General features: G+C 31.0%; 1 protein-coding gene, 1 long non-coding RNA gene and 1 pseudogene across 12 annotated transcripts in view; all 3 read left to right on the forward strand.

Moving 5' to 3' along the window:
- Positions 1 to 5,179, forward strand: part of LOC147908935 (uncharacterized) — a 55,048-nt gene extending 49,869 nt beyond the window's left edge. Inside the window, exon 2 of the long non-coding RNA XR_015545583.1 lies at positions 4,847 to 5,179. This is a non-coding gene — a long non-coding RNA (uncharacterized LOC147908935). The remainder of the gene's footprint in view (positions 1 to 4,846) is intronic.
- Positions 1 to 19,923, forward strand: part of Ack-like (activated Cdc42 kinase-like) — a 343,307-nt gene that overhangs the window by 276,419 nt on the left and 46,965 nt on the right. For 9 of the 11 annotated variants that reach the window (XM_087407581.1, XM_087407574.1, XM_087407578.1 and 6 more), the window contains one exon: positions 11,133 to 16,638. The exons of the other annotated variants lie outside the window; for them this stretch is intronic. In XM_087407581.1, coding sequence (XP_087263707.1) covers positions 11,133 to 13,253 — 2,121 coding nt within the window. In that variant the 3' untranslated portion in view covers positions 13,254 to 16,638. Of the gene's footprint in view, positions 1 to 11,132; positions 16,639 to 19,923 lie in introns of those variants that run through there. 11 annotated transcript variants of the gene reach the window in all.
- Positions 251 to 5,179, forward strand: LOC147908937 (uncharacterized; annotated as a pseudogene).

The raw sequence follows: 19,923 nt of genomic DNA on the forward strand, positions 1-19,923 counted from the left end.
GCGATGTTGCGGTGATAAGACGAGGAGATGGCACAGCTTCGAAGGAAATTGTCGGAGCCAACAAAACATTCAACTAAGTTTCTTTAGTAATAATGTCCCGGTAAATTTCGGTAGTGGTGAGCGTGATGGAACACGATAGAACTTTGCGTATGTGGAAACGTGTTCTCGTAATGAACTTGGTTATAAATTAAAGCTTGATACGTTTGACGGGGGGGAGGGGGGATGCCGTTGCGCGAGTTCCTCCTCTTAATTAGAATTAATTGCACGAGCAAATTGTTGGAGCGAAACGTCAAAGACGAACGCGTTGGCTACTTGTTTGAGGGGAAAAGCAGACGCCATCCTGGAATGCGTGCAGGATATAGACAATTTAGAGTACGCGGAGTTAAAAGATAAATTAGAGTTGCGTTTCAGGGTTATTTGTCACAAATGGCATATTCTCAATTTACGAATCGGAAACAAAAAATTGGGGAAGATCGCCACTCTCGGTACTGAAATAGAGAGGCTATCACGTTTGGCATATCCGGAGTGTATATACGCGATTCGGAACAAAATCGCCTACCGCGCAGTTTGTTTCGGCGTCGGACAGCTTTGTAAAGAGAACGTTGCAACTCGAAGGAATTACTTAGTTGCGATTGGTAATAGAAAGGGCAAAAACTATAAAACTTATCCAGAGAAAGAGCCATAGGAAAGAAGGAAAAAGTAATCGGTTCGCGGGACGTTTTAAGGAGAGAGAAAGAGGGAAGGAAGGGAAAAAGGAGGAAAAGAGATGAGAAGAAAAGGAAAAAACAAAGCTATTTTAAAGTAAATTCACAGAAGTGCTGGCTGTGCGGGAAAGTGGGGCACTTCCGTTATGAGTGTCCAGGAAAGAAGGAAAATTCAAGTTAGTTGAGCTTAGCGGGACGAGTTTAATTAGAAAGAAAAAGGCCTCAATTAGAAAGAATTGTAAAGAGTTAAAAATAAATAGAATCGAAAATAATTCGAATTATTTTTATTATTTCGGTACGGTAGATAATAAGGTTTGTCCTTTTAAAATCGATACGGACTTCGACGTTTCGATTCTAAGTAAGAGATTTGTCTTAGAACGAGAAAAGATTAAAAGTAGGGAACTATAATTTGAGGTGCCTCACTGGGGAGAGGGTCCCGATCAAATTTAGATTCTCGCTAAAATGGAACTAGGGAAATGCTCTACAGAACTTCCTATGTTTGTGGCAGAAATTATAGAGAATTCTATATTAGGGACAGATTTCTTGTAAACAGAACTTAGAAAACGTTTTCGAATCTGTGTTCGGCTCCCAAGGAGTGAGTAGGGAAATAGTTTCGGGATGTTCTTGAATTCAGGATTTCTTGGGAAAAAGCCCCGGGAAAAATAGACATCGAAAAAACTCCTGATATTCTTGGAGAACTTCTTGCGGAGAATTTAGATAAGGTACAGGAAAAAATTTTTCGCCGATCTTCTGGCGAAGTTCGAAGATATTTTCGCTATTGGGATTATGGCTGGAAACTGTGAAAGTGTTGAGCACGATATTAATTTAATTTTAAGATTCTACTATAAAGCAGATGCCGCGACGGATCTCTTATATAAAATGTGGGAGGAGGTTGATAGAATTATAGAGGATATGAAGGAACAGGGAGTAATTGAAGAATCGTAAAGCCCATGAATTTCTCCAGCGGTTCTGGTAAAGAAAAAAAATGGGACCCTAAGATTTTGCATAGATTACAGGAAATTGAATACAGTCACGAAAAAGGATTCCTATCCACTTCCATGGATAGATGATATCATCGAACAATTATCAGGCAATTCCTCCACGATAGACTTAAAGCGGATACTGGCAGATCAAAATCCCAGAGGATAGAGAAAAGATGGCTTTCTTCATTCCCAAAGAGCTTTGGCAATTCAAAATGCCGTTTGGACTGTGCAACGCCTCTTCGACTTCCGAACGGTTGATGGAAAAGATTCTGCAAAAGTTACTCTCCGGCAATCTTTTTTGATTGCTTATGTGCTCAATGATGCTCGTTTTTTTATAATTCCATATAAAGTAAAAATCTCCTTGTTTTTGTTGATGTACTGGTATCAACTTCTTTGTTCGATGTTGTTTGATCAAAATATTCTAGCGCAGCCAAATAATTATTACTCAATCGGAGAGTTTTCAATTATTTCACTCTCATGCACCATCTGAAACAGTTTAATACAGTATAATTTTAAATTACAAATAACTATTGTTTTATAGTACGAGTACTAATTAAGACTAATGCTACTACAGATTCTTTATGAAATTCATTATTGTCGTGATTCTTCAATCTCATAGAGGCGTTTTTCCAAGTATTAAATTCGTTTTTAATAAAAGCATTTTGAAAATTTTGAGTATTTCTTCTTTTTATCTATATTAATTATTTTTCACTTACTTCAACACAAACGGAAAAAAAACGCTTTATTTGATTGAAGTTTTAGTCAGATATAGGAAGATTGATGTTAAAAATAATTTGGAACCATTACACTTTGAAAATCTTAAAAAATTATGCAAATTTCAATGAAATGTCTCGTGTAAATCTTAAGTGAGAATAAACGCTTCGTAAATATAAAATGCACATATAAAGTATATATAGTTTCAAAATTTTATGTAAAACATTTATTTAAAATTATACTTCAAAATATTTTTAATTTATATATATATTTTATTTTATACTATTTCGAAACTCGATTATATATTGATATATATCTAAAAAATTTCTCTCATGGAACTTTCTCTCATGGAACAAATATCTTCAAAATTTATATTTTGAAAAATACAAATAATCTCACTATTTCGTTGCTGACTTTTTTAAATATTTTGATCTAATGTTGATGAAGAAGTGGAAGTTGTTTTCGGTATCTCTTCCCACACGAGATTGTAAATGTAATTTATGTGATTTAACGGTCGTCGTCGTTTTGTTGCTCTTCTTCTATGCTTCTTTTGGGCCTTCTAAGCTTCGCAGTAAGAAACTTATCCATTGTGTTATTGTGTGGTATGTACACATCGAGCAAGTTAGAATTCACATATGTACGTATACATTTGTCCGGCTCATATCAAATATGGTCAATGGGTCTTTGTTAGTTGCCACATTTGATTGGTCGCTTAGAAGAAAAAAGAATTTCACCAGGCACCAAAAACCAATCAGAACGCGCAGAATTATTTATTGAGATATCGTCAATAAAAATAATCCAATGAATTAAAGTACATCTTCATGAATTGCAGAAATGGTGAATTTTGAGCGGCTCGTAAAACTTTTACTCGTTAAAAATTTAGGTTAGCTGTAGCTCGACATGTGTGGAAATTCCACACATGTCAAATTCACGTGTGTAAAGTCCGCCACCATTCCACATACAGAGCGCCGCTCCTGAAAAGATTGATTCATAAAAATGCGGATGGATTATCCAGAAGGGAATGTAAGGTAATAGGTTGTAATTATTATGCCAAAGTGGAAGTTAGAAACATTCAAAATGAGAACGGCGTAGGGATCAGAGGGGAAACCATTTTGGTCATCATGGCAAAGAAGTGAAAGTGCGCCTGCTCCGGGAAGAGATAGCCGCTCAAGACACTGCTTGTCGAATTTATTGATCTTATTGGGATGCTCTCTTAAAGAACGGTGTTTTGTATAAGAAATGAGAAGTTCTTAATTTGAAGGAAAATATTCTATAATTAATGTACTTCGAAAATATGCAAGACAATTCTAGAAGAAGCTTATGACTCTCTTTTTGGCGGACATTTCGGGGTAAATAAAACTTTGGAGAAGATTTGAAAGAAATTTTACTGAGTCACTGCAAACAGAATATAGAAAATTGATGAAAGATCTTGCAAGATTTGCGAAGAAGGAGCCTTCAAGGAAGGAGAAATCTCTTCCCTTCAGATTTCTAACACTGGGTCCCCATTCGAGAGAATAGAAATGGATGTACTGGGTCCTTTTCTTTTTTAGGAAATAAATATTTGCTTGTCATCGTAGATTGTTTTAGCAAATGGGTGAAAACTTTCCCACTTAAAAATATAAGAGCTAAGTCAGTGAAACTCTTGTCAAGTTATTTCAAGGTATAGCGTTCCTTTGGAGACTTATACTGATTAGGGGAGGAATTTTGAACTAGAATATTTGTGTAGTTGGCGCTTGGAAAAAGAAGACGAGAACAATGGCCCTGCATCTTCGACGGACAGATAAAGCGCCAGCACCAGATGATTATGGCTATTTAGCGAAGTTCGTTTTCGAAAATTAACAAAATTGGGATCGTTGAATCTCAATGGCGTCTCAATGGAGTCTTTTATTGGAGTATAAGTCTTCGAGACAGCCGGTGTGTTCCCTGGTGGTATGTTTCAATTAAGACCTCAGGTTACCCGTAGATTTGTTAAAAAGAAATCCGCTGGAGATAGAGGAAAAAGGTAAGGGAGTATATTGGAAAATTGAGGGAGAAACTTTGTCAAGTTCGTGATCAGATGAAAATTAGATCTGAACGCATGAAGGTCTGGTACGATCAGAAGGCTAAATAAGTACAGTTTTGTGAAGGACAGAAAGTTTGGCATTTTAATCTTCATAGGAAAAAGGATAGGAATCCTAGGAAAGCTACAGAGTAACTGGGAAGGACCTTTCACAATAATCGACAAGCTGAGTGACGTAGTCTTCGATATTCGTAGGATATCTAAGGGATATCTCCTAGGCATAGGAGAAAGGTGATTCATGCCGATAGATTGGCTCCTTATGCAGAGAGACAATTAGAAGAAAGATTAGGTCTTTCGGAGCCCGTAATAAAAAAATTGTTCAAAATATTTAAGAATTAGATAAGCTATTTATGTAGAAACCAATTACTGCGTTTATTCTTTTTCAGTTACAGAGTTCAGTACTGATGTAAGATTCGAGCTTGTTCGCATATAGTGGAGAGAGGGGAGAGGGGAAAAGAGTGGGAAGGGGAGAGAGGGGGGTATTCTGCGATTCTGGCAGCAATAGAGGAACGGTTGGGACTGGTTTAAAAGAAAAATAAATGAAAAAAAGAAAACAACTTTGGGAAAGATGTTTTTTTTAAGAAGCCCGCTCGCCCGCGGTTTTTAAGCTGTGGTTTTCCCGTGGGACGGAGAACAAATGTCGAGGCGGGAACTGAGGGCAGAGGTATCGCGGTAAAAGCTAAATTTTCCCCTCCCTGCCCTGTCCGAAAAAAAAAGAAGTAAGGTCTCAAAACTTCAAGTGAAGAGTCAAGAGGAGTCCAGAGAACTCTAGTGAAGCAGTCAAAAGGAGCCCGGAAAGCTCCCATAGGCGTTGATCATGAGACAGGGGCTCGGTAATCTGTGCGCAGAGTAGAACGTAAAGCCGTCTGGAAATGTTGGTTGGCCTTTGAAGTTATGATTATTGGGACGACAATCCAAAGGAAAGGGGAAGCAGTGTTATATTCGCTATTTCGATTCTCTGCGCGCTGAATCACGAGCGAGAAGGATTGATAAGTGGTTGCCAAGGAGACACGGGTCATTAGAGTTAGATCGGGTTTTGAATTGTCAACGTGTCCGTTCAAGCTGGCTTCCTTCCTCGAACCTCAGGATTATGAGTTTCATTTTATTCGTCACGTTACCTATATTTATCGATGCATACAGTTCTTATTATCCATATACTTAATATTATACGCTATTATATTGTGTTAACTCTCTTCCGTGATTATTTTATTATTCTGACGCGTTTTTAATTAATTCAAGTTTTAGAAAATATGTAATAGCAGTTTTTACATATTTATAATAAATGTCAGATAAATGTTTAAAAAAATGTTTTTAATCATATCTAAATAAATAACGAAAAACAAACATTTAATAAACGTTATACAAATGTTTAAAGAATATTATTACATATTTTTGAAAATGAATGAAACTTAAAATTACAAATAAACAATATCGAGAGTATACAGGACACATAAGAGTCATATATAACGAAATATTTTAAAACATAAAAACTCAAACAAAAAGTATATATAATATAATACTCTATAACTAATTAAAAATTATATATATATATATATATAAAATTATATATACAATTATATATATATATATATATATATAAAATTACATATTAATATATATATATTGCATGTTTCGGTCTTACGATTGATCCTTCTTCAAGTATGCAAGTCGTATATAGACTCGCATATCTGAAGAAGGCTCAATCGTGAGACCGAAACATGTAACATATAAATACAATTTTTAATTAATTATAAAGTATTATACAGGGAATGGAAAGTTACTTTTTAAAAGTAACCAAGTAGGAAAAGTAACAAGTTACCGTTACTAGTTATCGTTACTTGAAAAGTAACTTTTTCGTTACTTTTCTGTTATTTTTTTTAAATCGACGATCATAGCGGATGAGTCTAGGAGTTTCTCTAGTCTCAGCGCTCTGCATTGTAAAAAATTGTTGTTTAAAATTATAACTATTATACTGGATAATTTTGAGACCCACTATAATACTTGTAAACGTCCACGTTTGTAAATTTGCAATATGCAAATAAAAATAATTTCTTGATTTGTAACTAAGCAGATTGTGGAAGTACAATTATAATGTATATGTATGTGTACAGGAATAATAATATGACAATACATTTCGCTCTATATATTATTATACATTTAATAACAATACGCAAAATATTTCTGTTATATTACGTAATATTACTAAAATTTGGATAATTCTAGAAAATATTCAAAATGTCCTCCTATTTACATAATTTTCAATATAAAATAAGATATATTTATACAATAAAAGCAGATAATTTTTATGGAATTACATAATTTCTGTAAAATTGCAAGATTTTTTTATATTTACAGGATTAATCATGTAATCTATTTTACGTTTATGTAATCTATTTTATATTATGTAAATGTGTAAATTTACAAAATTTTTTTGCAGTGGCTTGTATCGTATCGTATCCAATCATGCAAAGTAACGATAAAAGTAATTGGTAAAATTTGTTACCAAAAAAAAAGTAACTTTGTTACCGTTACAGTTATCAAAGAAAAAAAAAATAACGCAATTAATAATAAAGTTACCAAAAAAGTAATTTGTAACTGTAACTTTATTACAAGAACTTCCATTGAGTTACTTTCATTCCCTGGTATTAAATTATATATACTTTTCGTTTAAGTTTTTATGTTTTAAAATAATTCGTTATATTTGACTCTTATGTACCCTCTATACTCACGATATTGTTTTTTTAAATTAAGAGTCCTTCGTTCTTGTAAAAATTTACAAATAAACAACATTTTAAAAAAACATTTAATATACATTAAATAAATGTTTTTTAAAATTATTATTTCAAATAATTAATATAAAATAAATGTTTTTTTCTCACATTTTAAATGCATAAATAATATAAAATGAACATTTTATAAACGTTAAACAAACGTTTAAAAATTTTTTAAAAATCTTTATTTTAAACGAATAATTAATGTAAAATAAACATTTCATAAACATTAAATAAATGTTTAAAACATGTTTTTTCAATCATTTATTTTAAATAAAAAATTATAATGTAAAATAAACATTTAATAAACATTAAATTAATGAATTTTGAAAACGAATCGTGAAAAATGTAAAATTAATAAGAAAAATGTTTAACAAACATTTAGAAAGCATTATCTGCTGATTGGGATGTATTTTTTTTATTGATATTATTTGATTAATCAATAATTTCCTGTCAAGTCAAAAATAGTTTTTCACATTTTCTTAAATGTCATTTTGATATTTTTGTTTTATAACTTTTTATATAAAAACTTTTTGATTTTTTTATGAAGTTAATTCATTTATGATAATAATTCGAAAATCACATTTCTTGATTGTATCTTTTGAAGTAAGAGATCGAAATTTTCCTCCATAAACCATGTAACTTTAATTTAATTATTGTGATATTTTATGTATAAGAGTAATTGGGATGTCGGAATAGAAATGCAAATAATGAATATACTTCATCAATTCAAAAACTATTTATATTCGCCTTGAATGAATGCATTACATTGGTATACATCGAATTTGATCAAGAACCTATTCATTATTAGATATAATGCTTATTTATTTAGGTTGAATATGAATAGTTTTTGAATTGATGAAACAATTCATTGATGAATATATTCGATTTATTGATGAAATATATTCGATATTGATTTTCTTATTTAAGAGCAATGGATGTATTTCGACATTTTATTTCATGTGTCTCAGCCTATATATACTTCGAGATCGATTGATTATCATGCGACAGTATTTTTCACACATGAAAAAATTAAATTGTCCATGAAAATAGAGATGAAATCTATCAGTATGCGTTTCGTATGATCATATCAAATCATTTGCGTATGTTTGAAGTTTAGAGGAGGTCATTTCGTCTGCGGCATAAGATAAAATTTTGCGATTGTTTGAAAATTACGTATTTCTATGTGAAATTGATCGCTGAATGAGAAAACGATCAAAATAAAACAATTGGAGTAGACCAAAATGAGTAATGGAGTAGATGAAAAAATGCATATTAATCGAAAAAATGCACATTAATTGTACAAATTTCTCTTTCTTTCAATCTTTCTATGATGATTTTAATGAATCTGTGATTCTTATTTTCTTTGTGAATATTAATCAAAATATTTATTCTGCATGACTTTATCTAAAAGCAATATTTATTATTCGTTTTTCTAACAAAATAAAGGTAAATTTAAAGTTATTAAAGTTAAATTATTTTAAAGTTAAAAAATTTGTTAATTAAATGTACAAAAAAACAAATTATCCCGTATAAAAATATACTAGTGTCACTTCAGTAGTATTACTGATATTCAATAGTTAGATATTCAATCACTATTGATATACAATAGTATCACTGTTGAGCCAGTAGCGTTACTGCTATAATAGTATATGACGACATATGACATGACATGAACTATTTTCAGTAATTGTAATATTTGGTATAAAAAATTTATTTAAATAAAAAATACATATGTATCATTAGAATACAGTTAGTATTATTTCAGTTAGTAGAAATAATATTTTACAGTATTATTAAAAACAAGTTATTATTATAGGTATCATTATTTGCAGGGGAGACCGAGCCTAATACTCATTTTTCAGTTTCGAATTTTTACAGACAAAATTAAGAGACTTATCGAAAAAATGAAATTCTACACCAGTTACTACATACATTTGACTACCTAATAATATTTTAATAATAAGGGGAAATTAATAACTAATATGAAAAAAATGCATTTTTCTAATGCATTCCATCTGATTCAACTAGCCCCGGGATCGAGGTAATTCGACTAAGATTATTAAAATAAATTAATGTATTTTAAGCTACAGCTTTGGTTGGCTACATATTAATAAAACTTTTTTAAAATATATTTTAAACACAAACATTCGCTTCGCAGGACAAATATATTTCTTTTTGCAAAATTTGTTCATTTCGTGCAAAAACACGTCGAATAAGCCTAGTTTTCGAGATTGGACATGAGGGAACTAAACTTATAACATTTATCCACTGAGGAAAATCTCTTTAAAAGAATAAAATTTTAAGTAAGTATTATAAGAGTCGTCACTAAATGAGTCATACAGTTCCATGCTGTGCTTAGTCTACTATATCCGTTCATTTTTTAAAAACAATATATGAATAGAGACACATAAATAAAAAAAAATCTGTTGGACTTTATTAAGTAAGAACTATACTTACTATCTAAGTAGAAATCAAATATCTCAGACAATCATATACGATAGTAAAATAAAAACTTAAGGATAAAAATATTTATTTAGATGTACGATTTTTTAAAATTGTGGCATAACTTCTATCATAAATGTGTTCGTAACAAGAATGTTACAGCAGACTTAGTGGCAGTCGTTGCTACGTGCTCAGACACGTTTACACATGTCTTGCGTGTTTTGTTTTTAATGTAGCCTCGATTATTCTACTTATCCCTATATTCAACTGACCCTGGTCTCCCCTACATTACAATTATATTTAACATTAATTATTTTGTCTATACGTGTTCCGTCTCTTTCACAACATCTTTAACCAGATATATTACAATTATACATCCATTAGCATTATAAGTCCATAATTCTTCGAAGAGTACTTTCTGTACAATCGCAGAAATCAAACATAGTTGGACCAATCAAACTATGGAGGATTCAGATAGGTGACCGCATTGGAACATCATGAAATTAGTTCTCGAATTCATAAAGGAAACTTTTTTTTATTATAATTCTGTCGTGTCCTCTAAAATATAATGCTCAATAATATTTATTTTCATAATAAAACTTTAGTGAAATTTTAATGAAATTTTCTCCACCACTATTACACTACGAGTGACATTACTTGTTGAATTTACTTATTGCATTAGTGACACTAGTAGTATATTTTTATATGAGATACGAAACTAACTTCAAGGGAAATGTGATATGAAATGCTTTTATAAAAAGGCTGAAAATTTTGATCAATTTTCACCAATTTGCTTTGCTTCAATTGCTTTAATTTTATCATTTTCTCATTTAGTGACTAATTTTATACTATATATAAAATATATGATTTTCAGACAATCGCAAAATTTCATCTTGCACCGAAATTACTTGTTCAAATATGTATAAAATTTCAAATATGAATAAGAAACGTAAATGATTTGATATCGCAGAATGATATGATGTATTACATTTTACGCCTGTATTATATTTTATCTCTAATTTTGCGGACAATTTTGAGTTTTCTATGTGTGAAGAAAAAAAATTATTTTTGTTGTACGGTATTATATCTTAAGTTTTTTAATCTAATGCTTATTCACTCACATCATCAACTAATTAATATTAATTTTTCTCTGACCCTTTCCTCTCATTATTTATTGTTTATTTTTGTATCGTTTTTATTTATAATTTGACATTAAATTTTTAATTAAATCATGAATAAAATTTTATTTATTTGACGATAAAAAAATGTAAACTCTAACATTTTTATAAATTGTAAAATTTATATGTATATGTTATGTATTTTGCTTTACGCGATACACTTGCATGTACTATGCTTGATTTATATCAAAATGTATCAAAATTGCCATCAAAATTATCATTGATTTCACTCATTTCCTTGCATGCTATTCTCATCAAATTTTCATTGTTGCATAAAGTGGTTATATTCAAGCCTGCAATCCCTTTCATCTACGGTATCTAGTATAGAATCCCTTGGTGCTCCATCAACTTTAAAACTTCCTCTATGGGACAAGGCATCTGCAGAATTTTGTTTTGCGAAATCGCGAGAGCTATTGACAAAGTCAAGTGTCTGGGCTTCGTACATGAATATTGATTTGAATGAACATATGTTGGATAATGTTGCAACGAAGCAGAATTTAACAAATTCAACTAAATTTTGGGAGAACGGAAATAGAAGGAATCACCTCAAATGCGAAGGCGTCTCTGATGTAGACAAAAAAATTAATGTCCATCATCAGCACGATAAAAAATTCAATATGGAAGATTTGAAGTACGGTTTTTCACGCGAGATGAAAAGAGTATCTACCAGTTATGTTGAACGTTTTGAACAGCCGAAATATTGTAATGATGAAACTACTCTCGAATGCACCAGCGCAAACAGCGAGAGGATATATTTCAGGGAAAAGAAATTGGACAAATATGTTAAAATTAATAGTTTGGAACAACCTAAATTGACTTATTCTTCGAATATTCAAGAACAAAATTTGTCGGTCAGTGTTAAGTCTAATCAAGCATTACAAAATAAATTAAATAATTGTGGACTGAACGATTGTAATATTATGCCTTTTGAATCGCGGTATGATGAAAATGTTGATATTTTGAAAGAAAAAATGACAAACTTTGTATCTCCTTGTAATAAACCGGACAAGTTTGATGTAGCAAGGGACAAGACTAACTTAGATCTTGATATACGACCGAAAATTTCTGACACCACAAAAGTAAACATCACAAATTTTACCAAGAAAATTAACATGTCGAAATCTAGAGCCGCTAAAATGTCTTTTATGCCCAGGAAATCCAATCAAGACATGAACACTGTCTTTGGTTTATCAGACAATATTAAGACTAACATGAAGACGAGTGGTTCGGATAGTTCGAGGAGTAATAAAGAGATGATAAAAATAAATATACAAAGTTTTCGCAAGTTTGAACAAAACCAGAACGATCACGAAGGCTTTCCGTATATAATATTTAACAATCCTATATTTATTACTGAAATAGAGAAGAAAGAATCTTCCATATATAGCAGCTCTGAAAGTTTGCGAGCAAATTTTCAGCGTCTTAGGCGGAAATCTGATGCCGAAGCTAATCAGGTAGAACTTAATAGTAAGATTTTAGCTGAAAAATATCAACGTAAAATTTCTGGTTTTGAAAGTGTAAAAAATTATTTAGATTCTAAAAAAGCTCATAGTTTAAACTTAGGTTTCAGTAAATTGACACAGAACATGGTACAATTGGGCAAGAATATTACGCAAAATTCGAAAAATTTAGAAACAGCTTTGCCAAAGTTATTGGTCTCCAACATAAGGAATCTGGATTTATCTGCGCCATCTCAAACATCTCTGCAAAGCTTAAATATACCGATTCAAAAACCTAAGCTTTTGGACTTGAATATTCCATTACAAAATCAATCATCGATTAACGCAAAATTAAACTTGATTAAAAAATCAAACCCGCCAACAAGTCCAACTTTACATCAACACATTTTGGAATCGCCAAAATTATATCAGGACGATCCTGCTAAAAAGGAATTATCGAAATTGGATATGCTTGCAGAGAAATTTTCTGATGCCGCCGTTTACCAGTATAGAACATCCTTATCGGAGAGTAAAAAACTTTCAATAAAAAATAAACGTAGATCTTTTCATCCTAGAAATGATTCTAGTGATGACTCGGACTCGATTTCGCATTCAGAGGCAAATATCAGAAGCCATTTGCGTTATAAACGTAGGCACAAGAAAGTTCCGCATAGTTTATGCTTGAACTTCAAAAATAGAATCTCATTTTTAAATCCTGATTCTGTCAAAGGATTATCTGCGGTTGAGCATTGCGGAAAGTCACCGCCGCCATCGACGAGTTTATTGAACTCGCTATCACCACCATTCTCTTCCAAGAATAATTTTCTTTCTTGGTCAGAAAATGTACCGAGCTCTAACTTGACATTTACTAGTAATTCTGATTTTGATTCAGACACAAGCTCCGAGTATCCCGAATTCACAACCGACATGTTGATATTTCCTCCTTCTTCTGCTTCTTAAAAGCAAATTTAGTTTCAATCCTAAAATTTCAAAAGCAAATTTAGTTTCAATCCTGAAATTTAATTTAACCTGAATCTAGATGAAATCTTTTTTGTATGTCGAATCTAAACAAATGTCGTAAAGTAATTAGTGAGTGTTATATTACGAATGCATGCTACTTTTTATATTTAAGTGATATATTTAATTAAAGTAATATAATTATAGTAATAATTTAAGTAATATATATAGGGTTGATAATTAATGATAAAACTCTCGCATAGGGGCAGAATGGATTAAATTGAGTAGAAAAATCCTGTACCATTTTGCATTTTTCGCATTAATTGACGAATTATTAATTTATAAAAATTTTCAAATTCGTCCAACCTACCGCCAAATGCAAGTGTGTCGCATGCCCAAAGAGACATATTCTTTGTCGCTAAGCACGTTGTTTAAAAACGATATTAACATTAACGTGCCTAGTGACGGCGAATGCGCGCCTTATCTGAGCGGTCTTATCTCGTCGCACGCTTGCATTTTAGCGGTAGGCCGAGCGAATTTGGTTATTCTGATAAATTATTATAATAACTCATGCAAAAAATGCAATAGACTTTTTTTCTTAGTTTAATCCATTCTGCCTCTGCGAAAGTTTTTTTATCGTTAATTATCAGATACCTTTATATAGATATATACTCGTGAAAAAATTTTTCATATTCGTATAATTATAATATATGAAATGTATCCATATATTTTAAATTCTTCTTTCTTTTGTAAAGTTGCTGTTTAGTGTAAGAAAAATAATAATAATAATAAGAGAAAACAAAAATTAAAAGGATAATTTTTGCATTGTTTCTTTAAAAAAAAGCAAGTTTGGAAAAATTAAAAAAAAATTGCTTATCTATAATTATATATAAATCATTAGATGTAATTATACAGGGTGTTCCCATTTTAATGTTCCATACCAAATAACTTTTTTATTTTTAATCTTAGAAAAAAATGTTTCAGACGAAAGTTGTATAGAGGAGGACATAAGAGAGTACCGTTGGTTTGATAGTCGTTTGAAAGTTAAATTTAAAGGTCACCTTCAATTTTTCTTAAATCCCTATTTTTCATTGCATATTCTTGTAGCTTAAAGATTCTCAATCTTGTAGTTTATCTCGAGAGCTTTCCAAAATATTATTGTATAATAAAATATTTTGTCATTAAGTACTTCTCAATTATAAGGTTCAAATGTTACAGTATCGTCGCATTAGCATTACGCAAGGTGTCTGACCGACGGCTAAAACTTTTTGAATGTTGTTTAGAATCATGTCTTGAATAACATTTGTCGAGATCAAGGTCATTGTTCCTCTTATTTTCATTTTTATTTAAAAATGAATTTTTAGTGCAAAAATTTTATTATTACAAAATTAATAATCTGACAATGAGAATTTGCTACTAGAAAAAGGTTAGGGAAAAGTGATTATGGTATATTGAACGATATTTATAATCTTTAAGATAATATGTAATCAAACTTCCGTACAAGTTTCAATTTTTTTTTCTTTCTATATTTCCTAGTTTTTTATCTTCTTACTGTTGAATTACTACACATGTACATAAAAACATTGTGCGCACGAACATCATAAATTGATGCTCAAATAACAACTATACGAAATAATATGTAATGAAAACATTGCAAGAGAAAATAAAAAATAAGGAAGATAGAGGAAAGTATACGGATATTCGGTTGCATTTGTATTAATCTCCAGGGTTGGGTAGTGTTAAGTTAAAAAGATAAAAGTTAAGTTAAAAAGTTAAAAAGTTAATTAATTTTAACTTAATTTAGTTACATTTTAGATTCTTAACTTTTTAACTTTATTTAGTTACATTTTATCTGTAACTATTAATTTTTTATTTAATTCTTTAAAGTTAAGTCTCAGACATAACGCAATAGCGATAATTTAAAATAAGGTGAAAATTGCAAAAGTGAGCAAATTTACTAGGTTGACCAATGAAATTATAAATATTCTAATGAATTTGCTCACTTTTGTAATTTTCACATTTCAAATTACACAATTGACTCCCAGATTTCAATCTGTCAGAAACCGTGTATTTCGATGTATTTGGTTTCTTTAGGTGGAAATTTATTATTCCTTATTATTATCGTTACTCCCTCGTATTGTATTAGGTGTTGGAATTAATTCGTAGCGTTTTACAAGTGATGGGAAGTACTTTCATTAATGTATTTTTTAATGCTCATGTGAAATAAATAACATTCTTTCATAAAAACGCTACGAATTAATTCCAACACCTAATATTTGAAGCTTTAGTCATACCACAGGCTAGTATTCATAGTCAAATCTTATACATTAAACAGTATATATAAACAAACATATAAATAAAATATAGAGTATTTTCTAAATGAAGTATACAGGGTGCGTCACCAAAATCCGGACAAATCGAACAATTCCTTGTCGTGGCAGCCTCAGAGAGCCTCTTTAATGTGTACGATTTGTATCAAAGGTCCTCCTCGGCAATTCGACATTGTTGGCTCGCTTACACCAACAATCGATGCTAATTTTCGCAACGATTGCCTTGGGTCATCCGAAATCAGCGTTTGAGCCCTTTCAACGACTGCAGGGATCCTCGCGGTGCGTTCTTTCGAGTGACTCTTCCTCGCTGGCATACTGGAACCTTCGTTGGACTGTTCTAAAGCCGTATATTTTGCCACAACGTCATAAACAGTGGATCTCGGGTATCCAAAGAACCGAATTATTTCCGTTGCTGAGCGCCCGGCGCGAAGGTCTTCGATGATCGCGGCTCTTCGATTATACTCCGCACTTGGTTTCAACATCACGGCCATTTTGAGAATATGACTGTTTACTAGAAGCATCAGGCTTTCTTGAACGCCAATAACAATCTCTGGCGCAGTATAGCGGAAAATTTGAATTGAAATTTGTCCAGATTTTGGTGACGCACCCTGTATATTTGTCATTTTCGCTATTTGTAAGACTGGAATCATGAATTAAAAAAATAAAAAAACAAATTTAATTTTTAATTTTTTAATTATTTTTTTTTATTAACTTAACTTTTAATTCAATAATTTCATTATAAATTAATTGTATCTTAACTAAGTTAAATTTTCAAGGTTGTTAACTTTAACTTATTTAGTTTAAAAAAAAGTTAATTTACCCAACTCTCTACTCTGTTAATTTCCAGAATCAGTAAGTTGTGAACTATACAGATGTTCGCTTACATTTATATTAATTTTCAGAATCAAGAGGCCTTTGTAAACTACCTTTCGTAAATATATAAAAATTTAGTACAGCTTTTTCAAATCTTTTTTTGATTAGATATAGCAGATTTTTGTTCAGAAGAAAAATTATCTTTTATTGTTTTATTTTGCATTTTATAAATTCAAAAAGAATAACACTGTATAGACCGTTTATTGTAATCGATTTTAGAGGCATTTGTAATAATCTGAGAAAAAAGATTTTAGATAAACTTATCTATTCCATACAGCACACTAACGTTGAATCAATGTCTCAGAAACGTTGAATTGCCGTATTGCGAACATTGCAACATTCCGAAATGTAGATTCAACGTTAAAAAGACGTTGCAAGAACGTCTAATGTCCGTTGAATTGCAATGTTTGTGAGACGTTACAATTCAATATTGATTCAATATTAATTCAATGTAGACTTTATTTATTCCCCTGGGAATACAAATGTTTTCGTATAAATTTTCATAATAATTAATTCAGTGTCATTATTAAAATAAGTATTATTGATGAACATCATATTTCGAAATACAAACAACAAAATCATAATTGAAAAAAAAAACGCTTTTCCCCTTATTTGAGTATTAATTTCTTTATTTTCCTAAGCAGTCACCCATCTAATCTTGTATTCCATCCAACGATTCTGAATCTCTGCAATTACGTGAATTGCTACTTTAATGATCCACGAACACTGTATGTTAGTGAATGTATAATTGTGATATAGCTATGTAGAAAGACAAGTCGACATTGCGCATCAGACCGGTCACACACAAACAATACTACTACTATGCACGAGCATTCCGTACGCGGATATTTCCGCGTATACATATGTTTAGAAATAAGTTTTCTATTTACATGACATTCTATTTTTAAATATTATAAAGAACGCCAAGATCGGTCAAATGTTGGATGTTACATTAATACATTATATATTCTTTTATTAAATCAATTTATTCCAGATATAATTGCGAACCGATAACATTCGGTTTCAACACAATCATTCTGAAACTAATAATCTCCCCTAAATTAAATTAGAAAGGAAGAAAATAAGAAATTTATTGCGAAAAATATTACCTCCGCCAGGATCCTCACATGTACGATCGTGCTTAAAATTCATTCTATTTTTGTTCATTTTTTACAAAATAAAATAGATTCTGATATATAACTTATTCAATATTGTTCCAAAGTTGTAGCAATATTAATAATCGATATGGAAAAATCGATAAAGATTCAATTTGTGGTTCAATTTGTTCAATATTGTTTCAAATATTGTTGCAGCAATATTAACAATTAATGTACAAGAATCAATATTGATAAACATTGATTCAATATAGATTCAACATTTAACATTGCAACATTTCAGCAACATTCTTTCAACGTTCTGTGCTATATGGATATTAGGTATACAAATTAATTCCTTGCTTTTGTCGCCGATCTTGAAAATCATTTTAAATTAGAATACTTATACAATCTTTTTGTGGTATTTAAGTGCTAATCTACGTTTTTAAAACATATGGATTAGTAGAGACATTGCATTTTTTCTACGTTTGAGCTGAAAAAGGAAGCTGCTGAAGCCATTCAAATGGTTTTTGTGTTCTTGGTGAAGGTGCAATGATTCATGTGACTTGTAAAAATTGATACAAGTAACTTCGTGAAAAAGATATCGCGAAGAAGAATGCAGTGCCGAATATGCTTTTTATCAGAGACCATCATATACACAACTGTCTATAGAAGTTATATTGTCCGCTCCATTAATTCAAATAGTGTTTGAAAAGGTACATAAGGTAACTCCGACAAACACATTGTGCTGGGATTTACGCCGCACAAAAAAATAGAAGGAGTGGGGGTAATTTTCCCGAAACTACTCTATTATATGCCTTTATATTATATTATTGTTATGATTTCAGTTTCTTACTATTATAATAATATTAATGAAATTGTGAGTTAAATCAATTTGTCACTATGTTAAGTAGCGCCATCATAAATTATAATCTACATAAAATGATTACTGTAGGATGTGCAAAAGATTTAGTGATTATTTCGTAATACATGAGTGTAGAGGAATAGTAAAGTAATGTTGTATACAAGTATTTTGCTTTTATATTCTTTGTTTAGTTTGTTGCCCATCTGTTTGGGATATATTGCATTTTTAACAGACGGGATTTATGCCCAAAGTGCGCAGATTGAATTCAATGCACTAAATACAATAAATGCATTACATGAAATATATACCTCATGTCATAACAATTATAATACATATGGGAAAATTGTAATTATTATTTATTACTTTATATACATATTTATCATTCTTATTCCTTAATAAAACTTTATAAACTTCATAAGTTATTGTGTCATTTCACATTTTATTTATATGCGTTATTTGTAAATTTTTCATGTGCGATACATACCCTCTTTCCCCCTATGAGTAGCCATATATGCTACCCCTATAGGATATACAACAAAAATGCAAGGATTTAAAAAAATTCATTTTTTAATACGAAAAATTTTCGATTTTTAATATTTTTTTCATAATAGTACACAGTACAAAGTTCTTACTGAATAGTTTATTCGTTTATTTTAAATATAATAAATAATATTTAATAAATATTCCTGAAACTTCCACGGGTGCTTTCTATATAAAGATTATGCGTTTCGTGGATTTCCTTCGTGTCCAGATCCATTCTTGGAATCCCAACGTTTCGTGAATCTTATAGTCCACTTCATCAGGGCGAGGAGCAGCCTGATACTGATCTGTTCTTCCGGATCGTTCCTTTTTATATTATGCTACATGTTGGAGTGGTAAGGGGAAAAGAAGAAAATTGTGGGGTGGGGGAGGGGCGGGGAAGGTGAGAGAATCGGTCAGTCTTCAACCGGGAGAATGGTTTTTCATATTTTATTTATGTTGTAGCCATTATATCTATTTAGATTGTTAGGGTATTTTTATATCTCTATGGCTTCTCTATACTTTCTTGGAAAGTATGACGTAATGTTAACTATTGTGATTGTTTTGTCAAACAGTATTTGATGTCCTGTTTCGATGTTGTGTTCTGATAATGCTGATTGCATGACGTGTTTTAGTCTGACATCACATTGGTGTTCCTTTATCCGTAGGTTGACCATTCTTCCAATTTCTCCAATATATACTTGCCCGCAGGAACAAAGTATTTTGTATACTCCTGCGGAGCTGAGTGAAAGTCTTTGATCTTTAGGATTTCTTAGGATTTGTCCTATCTTTTTAGATGGTTTGAAGATAGTTCGGATATTGTATTTGTTTAATATTCTGCCAATCCGATCTATTGTTCCTTTGACATATGGGAGAATGAATAGGATTCTTTCGTCTGATTGTGTGTCAGAGACCGTTCTTTTTTTTGTATGTTTATTGATTGTTTTGATTATATCTTTTTTGTGTTTTTCTGTAAGGCTAATTTTAAGTGA

The sequence above is a fragment of the Acromyrmex echinatior genome, chromosome 7 (assembly GCF_024713525.1).
Source record: "Acromyrmex echinatior isolate Ae372 chromosome 7, ASM2471352v2, whole genome shotgun sequence".
NCBI classification, from domain to species: Eukaryota; Metazoa; Arthropoda; class Insecta; order Hymenoptera; family Formicidae; genus Acromyrmex; species Acromyrmex echinatior.